The sequence below is a fragment of the Ochotona princeps genome, chromosome 16 (genome assembly GCF_030435755.1).
Source record: "Ochotona princeps isolate mOchPri1 chromosome 16, mOchPri1.hap1, whole genome shotgun sequence".
In the NCBI taxonomy this organism is placed as follows: domain Eukaryota; kingdom Metazoa; phylum Chordata; class Mammalia; order Lagomorpha; family Ochotonidae; genus Ochotona; species Ochotona princeps.
The window spans coordinates 30762862-30775408 of record NC_080847.1 but is presented as its reverse complement, the minus strand read 5'-3'; the positions used below and the strand labels follow the sequence as shown (position 1 = coordinate 30775408).

The window sequence follows — 12547 nt, the reverse complement described above, 5'->3', positions numbered from 1 at the left end:
AGGGAAGTTGTTACTTCAGCTAAGAGCTAGAAAAATGTACTATCCCATGTTAAGATGCAATTTAAAAGTTTACAGTTGCTCAAGAATTTCCCACTAACTTCCATAAACCTTGGTTCCTGTATGTCGTAAGATAAAACCCAGTGCTAAGTAATCCACAGAAACAACAGGAAATAGATTGGTGATTGGAATCATTGCAAATCACGTAATTACTTGCTTCCCCAAAATGAATGAAATGACTGTTTACTGGAATGAACAGGCTTTCACTGGATATGACCAAATTCGAGCAATTTTGAAGGCTTCCTAGAAAGCTGTTGTGTTTCTCATATTTTAGTTATAACTGGTGATGATAATGGTATACATTGTGGGGTTATGAAATTTTCTAGGGTAACTTACACAAAATATAAAGCTGATAAATCATATCATTTACTACTTCTCACAGAAAAAGGACTGAGAATCAAGTAACAAAAGATGGAAGTAGAGAAATAAGTCCAAAAACAGATGGATGAAATACAACTCTGAGTCTTAATTGGCACTTATCACAGTAACTAGCTGTAATTTCAACACACTTCAGAAGAAAGGCTTATGCTGAAGAGTGCGGCAAATGAACCACTTATTTTTATATAAAAAATCAAAAGCTAAAATTTCTAAGTTCATAAAACAAACCGACTTAAAGAAAAATAATACGAATGTAAAGGAAAATCTTCTTTTTCAGTTTATTTTTGGATCAAAATATTGACAGCTGTATTATCAACAGCAGCACTCCTGCTGTTAATACTGAGCCAGCCTGGGCCGGACACGAGATGGCCACTCCCCTCTCCTAGCGCCGTGCAGCACCACACGGTGGTTCACTTGTATTGACTGAACACGTATATACTGCCTGATACAATGAATAGGTTAACAGCAAATAAAGGTTTTCCCAGTTTTGCCAGGGGAAGGGGACTTGTTGCTGGAAACAGCATGGGTATTCTGTGGGCTGCATACACACGCGTGGAATGACCATGTCACCTTAAGTCGAAGATTAAAAGTCGATGGATATGGATGCTTGTGCAGAATCTTCTCGCCCCCTGACATAAATTTCACAGGGAATCTCCTCCATTACTCTGTCTTCTAGGGCTTGTTCAGGGCATTCATGTGCCTGTTTAAAAGTGTAGCTACTTTTTTTGAAGGTGCTATTAAATGTCTTCATTGGCTGTGGTTGTGCAAAATCATTGCGGAAGGGCAGCTCCATGGAGCTGAGATTGGTCCTGCTCTGTTTGACACTGGCTGCTTGCGACCCACAGTGATGGTCGTGAATGCACCGGGAGGCAGTGGAGGAGCGCCGCAGCTTCTGGTAGTTGTCCAGCTCTTCCGACAAGTCTGCCAGGTCCGCAGAAATTTCTTTGTCCCTTAGTGAAAACAGTTCATAATGAGGAGGATCAAACACTTCTTGGAACCCCGTTTTATTAAAAGCAGTTTTGCAAGCCATGACCTTTTTTCGAGGCTGCTTCACTTGTACTAAAATAGAAATAATGAGAAGGACCAAGACAATCCCTGATGTAATGCCAATAATTGTTCCGTGAGTTTTAGTGATTTGCTCAAACACTCCTGCTTTTTTCTTTTCTGCAGAGAGAAAAAGCGTTTTCAAAATTTGTTAATATGAGTCTCAGCACAAGCTGGTAAGGTAATTTTAAGTAAAAGAGAACACTTGGGTCAAATATGCCCAAGGCAACGCAACTTCAAAACAGGTTTTTAAAACAAGATTTAAAAATCCTACAATGATTTCTGGTTAAACACAATGTAGCTTGACCGATTATAGGAAAAATAAAGTACTTGCTTCCTTTACTCAGAAGGTACACAAATGCATACAACTTGTGAATCAGATGCAAAGAATACAGGAAGTGGCACAGTAAATACTCTCGTTCTACTAAACATAGCTTTCTGCTGTATGGTAGGTTTCAGCCATGCTTAAGGATACCCTTTATATTTCTACTGATGACTACAACAGAACAACCAACACGATCAGGCTAATCCAGCCACCTGTTTCATGTTCTGTTTGATTATCAGAAAATACTTCAAGTACTGAAGACACCACATACGATTATATCACTTTGTCATATATTAAAACTATTAGGCTCTTGAAAGACAAAACTTTACGTATTTATTTTTCAGAACATATACAAGAACTATAGCATGAGGAATTTTATGGAAAATTTTTAAAAAAGCAGTTTTTAGAATGGATCTGTTTTTAGGGTATAACACTGAATCTGTCAATCGATTTTTTTTTAAGATTTATTTTTATCAGAAAGGCAGATTTACAAAGAGAAAGTGAGACAGAGAAACAGATCTTCCATCTGCTGGTTTATTCCCCAAATGGCTACAATGACGGGAACTGAGCCAATATGAAGCCAGGAGCTGGGGGACTCTTCCAGGTCTCCCATGAGGGTGCAGGGTCCCACGGCTTTGGACTACCCTCTGCTGCTTTCCCAGGCCACAAGCAGGGTGCTGGATGGGAAGCAGAGTAGCTGGAACGTCAACTGGAGCCCATATGGGACTCTGCTACTTGCAGAGGGAGGATTAGTCAACTGACTAATTTGATCCTATTAATTCATTATTTTTTAACAGAGATGTCTTCCATCCACTGATTCATTTTCCATATGGCCAATCTGAAGCTAGGAGGAAAGTTTCTTCCAGGTTTCCCATGTGGGTACCGGGGCCAAAACAGTTGGGCCACTCTCTCCTGCCTTCCTAAGCACATGAGCAGGGAGCTGATGGTAAGTGGAGCAGCTGGGACCCAAACCTGTGCCCATGAGAGGCTGGATCTGTAGGCAGAAGCCTCTTAATTATGCCACTGTCAGCCTTGATCTTTTATTAAATAAAATATTCTAGGCTACCTTTTAAATGATCTAGACAATGAATAAGATATCTTCAGAGTACAAAAGTCAAATTTTGACAATAAGGGCAGAAAGTATCACGACACACTTCCAACTTTTTTGCAAACAACAACAAAAGTTTTTGTTGAGAGTATTTCTTTGTGCTTGTACCATATCCAAGAGATCTACGATCCACTGACAAGAACACTTACAATTCTCCATTGCTGCTAATCAGCTACGCTAGGTAAGGTTTTAGAAAAAGGACATTTAATGTATCTTAATTAAAAGCACATTATTTTTTCTCAAAAAAGTTTGGTTTTTGCATAGTACTCACCTTTACAATGATTTTCATCCCAAGGGTATGCACAGTTTTGAATACCATTGCAGACTAAAGAATTATTGATGCACATGTTGCTATGGCAAAAAAAAGTACTGCCTGTGCAGGGAGCTGTAGGGGACAAGAAAATTACGTCGCTACAAACAGCAAAACTACAAAAAGCTTTTATTTTACTTTTTAGTGTCTGATTTTGCAAGAGTACTTTCTGACTGCAAAGGACCTCCCATAAATACACTCTGTATCACACAAACAATATAAGAGCCAAGATTCTGATGCAGATTGAAACGTTTTCTAAGGCTGGGCACCAGCCTTTTTACTGTAATGATGACATGAATTATATTCTCATAGCTCTCATGGGTCTAGTATATGGGTCAGGTAATGTTTTCAAAACTTTAAAAGTTGAGGAAGATGTGGAGTCAGAATTCTGTGTACATTGCTGGTGGGATTGTAAAAGGTGTGGCTGCTGCGAAAACTGGCAAAAAGTTAAATCAAATTCTCTTAAGATCTAGTACTTCCAGTTTTAGGCATAAACACAAAAGAACTGAAAGCAGGAAGAAAATACATTCTTATTATGTCCCATCCCGAACTCCACTCATTATATTAACAGGGCTGTTCACAGAAAATACCCACCTGTCCCAGGGGTTTTTCTTCCTCCCTCTCCCCCTGTTTAAAAACTACTCTCTTTATATTGACTTCCACAAATAACAGACCATGTATTTGTCTTTCTAGGTCTGCCTTATTTTAGTTAGTGTAACGATCTCCAGTTCCATTCACTGCCACATGGAACCTGATCTGACCTTGGTCTGTTCTCAATTGTGCAACATCTGAGCCCTTCAGGCACTTCTGTCCCAGCCTTGGACAGACGGTAACCCTTTGTCTTCCTCCCTTTGGATCAACTATACAGGAACTGTTAAAAATCAGCACATGAAAGTTGCCTGCATCCCCATGTCTATTGTGGGGTACTCACAATAGCTAAGATAATGAATTCACTCAGATGCCCATCAACTGATGACTGGATAAGAAAATGTGGTATATATACATGATGGAATACTATTTAGCCATAAAAATGGAATCCTGCATTTCACCATTATGCTTAGTAAACTAAGCCAGTCCCCAAGAAACAAACACATTTTGCAGACTTGAGGTAAGTAACATACAAAGCTCTGAAAAAAGGAGCAACATATATGAGCAAAACTGCCATTCTGAGATTTGATTATTGCCCTTGTCTATATTTTTTAGGAACAGTCGTTTTTCTACTTACTACTTGTTGAACTCTGTGTTCAGCAGAGTGTTAGGCTTGTGTTTTTAAAGAAAGCTGAAAGTGTATCACCGAAAAAAGCTAAGGAAATTGGAAGGGAGAGTGCCAGAGAGGGAGGGGGATAGGCTAGGGTGGGAAGTATCACTACCCTCTTAGAACCACATGTGTGAGATCCAGAACATCTGTTCTTAGATACATTCTAAAAACACTGGAAGCAGACCTCACACTTGCGTATCAGTGTTTCCATCAGCATTATTCACAGCTGTCAACAGCTGAAATCAGCTTAGGTTTCCACTGACAAATGGATGAAAAATGGAAATAATGGAATATTATTCAGTCATAAAGAGAACTAAAACTCAGAGAGATACTATAATAAATGATGTCTGAAACATGCTAAGTGGAATGAACCAAATGCTCCATTTAACCTAAGAAGTGTTTGATTATATATTATTTACTACGGGACAATACATGATTCTACTTAAATGAGGTACCAAAGAGCCAAATTCACAAACGCAAAGGAGCAGTGTGGTACAGGGACCTCGACAAAGGGAAATAGGGAGCTCGTGCTTAATGGTATGAAGTTTCAATCTGCTATAATGAAAAAGCTCTGAAGATAACGGTGTGTGGCTGTACAACATGAATACACCTAATATCACCGAATTAACTATGTACAAAAGTGACTGAAATTTTGTTACATCTATTTTACATGACAAACAGGCAGAAAATCCTTTCTTTTATACTTTAAAATATTTCAAAGGCAGGGATGGACATCTGTCTGCTGGTTTACTCCCCAAATACCCACCATGGCCAGAGCTGGACCAGAATGAAGCATGGAACTGGGAACTTATTCCAGGTCTCCCATGTGGGTGGAAGAACCAGCCACTTGAGCCATCACTGCTTCCTCTCAGGATGGGCATCAGCAGAAAGCTGGAATCGGGGCAGGAGTCAGGCCTCAACCCCAGGACTTCAACATGGGTGTCTCAAGCTGTATCTGAACTGCTGCACAAATAATGACCCCTAGATTAAAAAAAAAAATCTTAAAAAAATGGGATGAGTATCCTGTAATTTCTTATTTTGTAAAACCTCCTCCCTTTTTTTCAAGGTGGGATATCTTTTTCCTTAACAGTGACCACTCATTCATCTTCCAAGATCATCTCAAATATTACCTTGTGAAAATCCCTGAGTTTCCTTGGTAGCTAACCACTTATGTTTGCTCTTGTTATAAACCCTTCCACCTGGCACTTCCTGTTGTACACATGAAAATCTCATTAGGATTCAACGTGCTTACTTCTACTAGGAAATATGATCCTGGAATGTGTGGACTTAAGTCCAACACAGCAGTAGAAACTCTTTTCAGTGCAATATTTTCCCATCAAATAAGTTTGTAGAGGTAATCCCTTCCCAAAAGGCCTCAGTGCTGAAGCTGAACTAATCCAAAGCTGATGGCCAGCAGCTTTTTTCCAGCTTTCTACATTGGGTGCCTGGTGTCATTCTCCACTGCTTTCTCAGGCTATATGCAGTGAATTGGAAGTGGATTCCAGGACTCTATCTGGCACCCATATGGAATACCACTCTGGCAGGCAGAAGCCCAGCCCAACACACCACAGTGCTGGCCTCTCAATACATATTCTGTGCCATTTTTTCTTTGGATAATGTGATTATGTGATTTACATAAATGCAATAAATATTTCAATAAAACGGAAAGAATTTCAGCTGATTATTTGAACATAACATCAGGGCCAGAATTTCGCCAACCTGGTTAAGATGGAGGTCAGTTATCCCACATTAGAAGCCCTGGGTTAGTGTCCTGGCTGCAGCTCTTGACTCCAGCTCCCTGCTAATGTGCATCCTAGACAGAAGGCGGCCATGGTGGCCCAGGTAATTGGGTTCCTGCCACCCACTTTGGGCCCTGGTTCATCCCTAGCCCTGATTACTGTGTAGGTGTTCGGTGAGTGAGCTGTCTCAAAAATTAAAAAAAAAAAAAGTGAGAAAGGTAAAAATAAAATTATAATCAAAGAAAACACATTTATCAACTAAAAAATTCCATATTAAAAAATGACTTTTATTTGAAAGGTGGAATGCCATAGAGACAGAGATATCTTCCATCTGCTGGTTCAGGCCAGCCGAGGCCAGGAATGCTAGTCTGGTCTCCCATTTGTGTGGTAAGGTCTCAAGTACTTAGGCAGTTTTTGGCTGCTTTCTCAGGCACATTTTCAGGAAGCTAGGCTAAAGGTGGAGTAGGTACTCTGAAACAGAACACTGGTGCAGGAAGTGCTGGTCCCAGATTTTACAGTTTTAATTCTAAAAAATCTGCGCTTCATCAGAACTGAACATTGGAACTGGTGTGATGGCCAAACTTGGTAATCCTCCACCTTCAAGCACGTGGAGGCATTCCACGTGGGCACCAGTTCATGTCGGGCTGTTCTGATTGCCACTCAGTTCCCTGCTTATGACCTGGGAAATTAGTGGAGGATGGCCCAAAGCCTTGTGACCCAGCACCCATGTGGGAGACCAGGAAGAAACCCCTTGGCTCCTGGGTTGGAAAGGGGTCAGCTCTGGCCATTGCAGCCATTTGGAAGATCTTTGTCTCTCCTTCTCTGTAAATCTGCCTTTCCAACAAAAATAAATAAAAGAATTGAACATTATACTGATAACTTGAATATTTTATAGTTTTTTCAACATGAGAGAAATATGAACATTTTTTTTGACTAATAAGTATTGGTTCTTTCCCAAATATTATTTTTCTCTTAATTCATATACAAAAAAGAGTCACAGGGAAGCTGCCTGGCCTAGGAACTAAGACACTGGCTGGGATGCCTTCACCCTGTCAGCATGCTGGGATTTGAGTTCCAACTCCACTCCTGACTCTAGCTTCTGGTCGGGGCTCACACCCATGCGACAGACCTGACTGTGGTAGGCATTTAGGTTAGTAACTCAGCAAATGGGAAGTCTGTTATCAGATAAGAAATAACCTTTAAAAAGACAAGAATTTAGTATTTTTTTTTCCCCTCTGAAGAGACTCTCTTTAACATGCAGCTGCAAGAAGTTTGGGGCTGTTTAAGTAATATCAGTTATAAAACTGGTATTTAATAACTACCTGTCTCATCCCACTATTTCTTTCTAATTTCTGAATATGGGCTAGAAAGAGTTACTACTTAAACTGGGCTCCCAGAAAGATCCTAAAACATTGGTTAAGTGTAGTGAATAGAAAATACAAAAAATTGCTATTATAAAAATCAATCAAAACCTCTTTAAGTAAGATAGGATTCTATAGAAAGTATTATTCCTCCAAGTTCCAGGGCAGCAGATTACTAATCCATGGTAGGTCACTGGGAACCAGGGCTTGTTTGCCCCTGCCCCTATTAACTAACCCCCAGATAATTTAGGCATGACTTCTTTATTTACAGATGCTTAAACAGTCTCAAAGCCACACTTACCACAGAATTTCAACTACAGTAACTACAAGTGGTTTCACGATTTAAGAGTCTAAAACTGCCAAGGACTAAGTAATTTGGCACACAGAGCCGTCCAGTCCATAGTGGAAAAAGCAATGGGCTAGTCTCAATATTGTTTGTTACTAGTTCTTCTATAGACTCTAAGCAATACCACTCCTACCCTCAAGAGGGGAGTGGGTCTCTGTTTTCTAATGTAATGGGAGTACTTCTAGTTTTAAAATTTGATGACTTCTGAAATAAGCAGGAAAAAAGTGGCAGTATAGCAGCCGAGACACTGCACGCCAGGGCCTAGATTCCAGGCCCTGCAGCCTCTGAGAATGCAGCAGGTGATGGCTCGGGTAGCTGGGTTCCTGCAACTAACACGGGAACGCTGGACCAAGTCCCCAGGCACTGCAGGCACTCGGGAATTGGAGCTCTCTGCATCACTCTTTCGCATAAAATAAAACTAAGTAAATGAAAAACTGATACTATGAACTTAATGATCTTAATCACACTAATCTTCTCTAAGTACAAAAGCATATATACCTGATAATTTACTGAGAGATTTAACTTGTTAAACTATATTTAACTTGCTAGACTGCTGCAATAAGTGTTTTTTGCTTCAAAGCTCACTGTAAGGTATTAGTTATAAATGTATAAACCTTTATGACTTCAACTGAGCTAAGAGTGGCTTTTTAAAATAAGAACCGAGATTATTGGTTATTGATATGTGATACTAATGATTTGCTTCAATTCAAAACTATCATAAAACGGCTGAACTGTCTTTATAAGTAAGGAATAAGTGACAAAAATAGTGCCAGTTATGAAACAGTCTCTACTTAGCCGGAGGACTCTACTTTCTGCTTTTTCTCACTACTGGGTAATGGTGTGGGAATGAGGGGAGGCTTAGGATTCCAGCTCCCCCCTACTTTTGATGAGATGTGGAAATGATGCTTAAAGATGGCTCTGTCTGTCAGCTAAAACCTGCAGGGGACCTGTAGGCAATATGTCACTGAAAATCACATTATGGATTTATTCTAACAAAAATATCTTCTGCTGCTTTCACAGTTTTAGTCCTAGAAATTATCCACATACTTTCTTAAAGAGCAAGGTACATATTAGTATTCAGTGCCTGGGAAGAAGCTAAACATATCCTGATTGCTATTCTATACCAGCCATTTTAACAAAGCTATACTATTTTAGTCACATCTGCAATCTACCATGGGTAGGCATGAAGTGAATCTCTCATGCAGAATTAACTCAAATAAACTTCTAAAACACTGTTTTCATGGTTGGATTCATAACGATTAAAAATCATTGCAAGCTTAGAAAAGAAAGAGAAATAGCTCAATAACTTCAATTAATGATAAACATGTAAAAATTTACTGAATTGAGATATGAAATTACTTTTCAAGTACAGATTTTAAAACTGGGACTTTAAAAAATAAAAATCTATGAAATCTCTTATTTTGATCACTCCTATGGTTTCTTTTTTTTTTTTTTTTAATTGGAAAGCCGGATATACAGAGAGGAAGATCTTCCATCCGATGATTCACTCCCCAAGTGAGCCGCAACGGGCCGATGCGCGCCAATCCGATGCCGGGACCAGGAACCTCTTCCAGGTCTCCCACGCGGGTGCAGGGTCCCAATGCATTGGGCTGTCCTCGACTGCTTTCCCAGGCCACAAGCAGGGAGCTGGATGGGAAGTGGAGCTGCCAGAATTAGAACCTGTGCCCATATGGGAACCCGGGGCTTTCAAGGCGAGGACTTTAGCCGCTAGGCCACGCTGCCGCGCCCGATCACTCCTATGGTTTCTTAAGAGCACATTTCTTCTTGGGTAATAAAATTAAATTAGGACATGTGGCTAGATCTACAGAAGTCTTATAACTTCGTCTTAAATATCAGTTAATATGAAAGATATCACTTATGGGAGACTTTTCACCAGTTTAATGAAAATATTTTAAAATATTTATTTTATTTATTTGAAAGTGGAGGGGAGAGTGAGAAGTGATTCCATTTGTAGGTTTATTTTCTAAATAGCTGCCAACAGCTAGGCTCGGTCAGATCATAGCTAAGAGCCAGGATCTTCTTCCTGGTCTCTCATTTAGGTATCGGAATCCAAGGGCTGTCATCCATGGCTTTCCCAAACATATTAGGAGGGAGCTGAAGTGGATCAGAAAGGGAGCAGCTGGCACCTGAACCAGCACCCATCGAGAATATCACATTGCAGGCAGCTCCTTAATGAACATATCTGAACTAATGGAGAAATCACCAACTACATACACGGAAAATGCCACAGAAGTCATAAGCAGTGGAACTAAATCACCCTAGAGGTTTTGCTATATAAGATTTTGATGGGGACTACCTAAAAGAAATAAAATGTGAGCCAAAAATACGAACAAGAAGTCACATTCAGGAGTAAAAATAAATACATAGGATTTTACTAACATAGTTTTATTCAACCAAACTGATCTATGCAATACAGGTAACACAGAAATCCCTAAGGCTGTTAACCTTAGCAAGGATGGCCTTTGGCTAGCACCTGTGAATTTACCTTCCTTCATTCACTGACAAAGGTAGCCCTCAGTACCTAGAGCATCTGTAAACCTTTCCTAATGACAAACACCTATTTGCTTTTGGGACTTCAGAATTTTGACACCTGGAAAGCAAAGGTGTGCGCCTAAGAAGGCCCAATGAAAACCTTGGGGGATGAGTCTCTGACGGATTTCTCTAGGCAGAAATACTGCATACAAGATACTGCTTTCATTGCTGTTAGAGAATCAGGCACGCTCTGATTGGCCCTCATGGAAGAAGCCTGTGCAAGATGTTCTTGACTCTAACCATCTTTTCCCTGGCTGATAAACTCACTGTAATCAATCTGAGCTATGAATGCAAACACATTCTGGGTCCTGTAAATTCTAGCAAATAACCTAAGAAAACAATATTCAAAACATGTTCATCTTAACTTGAAATTAATATATAATATTATTAATGGGACACTTTACTTACTTAAAACCAAGTCTGAAATCTGGCAGGTATTTTTGTAAATATGGCTCATATCAAGTTAGATTGATTACATTACAACTACTCAAAACCTGCACTGTGCTATCAATCTTACAATTGTACCACACTTATCAGTTTGGATGTAAAGCCAAAATACCTGTTATGCTTATGAGCACAATGGATAAAATATAACATAATTTCAGAATAAATGTGATAGAAACCTATACCCTCGGCTATTTCTGGGACTTTGACATATGTATCTAACGGGCAAACAACGCCAACAAAAATAAGGCAGTGATGAAGAAATGAGGCAACAAAGCTATAAACATACAGAAAAGTAAAATGGCATAAGTCTTTTGTTATTACTGGTTGCTTAACTCTCCAAGGAAAAGCAAGAGATTGGTTTCAAAAAAAAAAGCAAGACTATCTGCTGTCTGTAAGATACTCACATTAGATGTATAGATGCCAAAATGAAAAGTGAAAGGATAGGAAAATTCCATGCACAGCTACTAAATAGCACCATTAGTGTCCACACTAATGTTAAACAAAAAATGGACCTTAAGTCAAAGCTGTTACAGGTGACACAGTTGACAGGAATTTGGATAAAAGGTTCAACTCACCAGAACAATATTAAAGGGGCTGGCATTGTAGTGCAGAATGCAAAGCTGATGTTGGTAGTGCCAGCATCTCATATGGGCTTCCAGTTTTGATCCAGCTCCCTGCTAGTGCGCCTGGGAAGTGGTGGAAGTTAGCCCAAGGGCTTGGGTCCCTACATCGACATGAGAGACCAGAAAGAAGCTCCTGGATCCTGGCTTCAGTCTAGCCCATCAGTTCCACCAAAAGCAGACAACTGGGGAGTTAAACAGCTGACAGAAGACCCCTTCCTCTCTCTCCCTCTACCTCCCCGCTGCCCTTCAAAAATAAATAAATCTTAAAAAAATATTATAAACATTCAGGTGCTAGAAATTACATGAAGCAAACTGATAGAGGGACAAATATTTGGGACTTCAACACCGTCATTTTCAATAATGGGTGAAGTCATGAGACATAAGATAAACATGGAAATAAAACATTTGCATAGTCTAAACCAACTGCACAAGGTGGACACATAGAAAAAACACTCCACCACACACAGAATGAGGCTCTTCCTCAAGTGTGCACTGAGCAGTTCATCCACATGGTCAGTCAAACATGCCTTAATGCATTTTTTTTTAAAGATTTTATTATTATTGGAAAGCCGGATATACAGAGAGGAGGAGAGAGAGAGAGGAAGATCTTCCATCCGATGATTCACTCCCCAAGTGAGCTGCAACGGGCCAGTGCGCGCCGATCCAAAGCCGGGAACCAGAAACTTTTTCCGGGTCTCCCACGTGGGTGCAGGGTCCCAATCCATTGGGCCGTTCTTGACTGCTTTCCCAGGCCACAAGCAGGGAGCTGGATGGGAAGTGGAGCTGCTGGGATTAGAACCGGCGCCCATATGGGATCCCGGTGCGTTCAAGGCGAGGACTTTAGCCACTAGGCCATGCCGCCGGGCCCCTTAATGCATTTTAAAAGCATGAAATTAGTTCCCAGAGTGATAGCTTAGAAGCTAAAGTCCTTGCCTTGCATGTGCTAGGATTCCATATGGGCGCCGGTTCTAATTGGCTCAGCACTGCCCATTGTGGCT

At 40.3% G+C, this 12547-nt stretch overlaps 1 protein-coding gene across 2 annotated transcripts in view; it reads right to left on the bottom strand.

Annotated features, from left to right (window-relative positions):
* Positions 1-281: 281 nt before the first annotated feature.
* Positions 282-12547, bottom strand: part of NETO2 (neuropilin and tolloid like 2) — a 55855-nt gene continuing 43589 nt past the window's right edge. For both annotated transcript variants that reach the window (XM_058674762.1, XM_058674763.1), the window contains exons 8-9: positions 3184-3297; positions 282-1599 (exon numbers count right to left, since the gene is read on the bottom strand). In XM_058674762.1, the coding sequence (XP_058530745.1) occupies positions 1019-1599; positions 3184-3297 (695 nt within the window). In that variant the 3' untranslated portion in view covers positions 282-1018. The remainder of the gene's footprint in view (positions 1600-3183; positions 3298-12547) is intronic.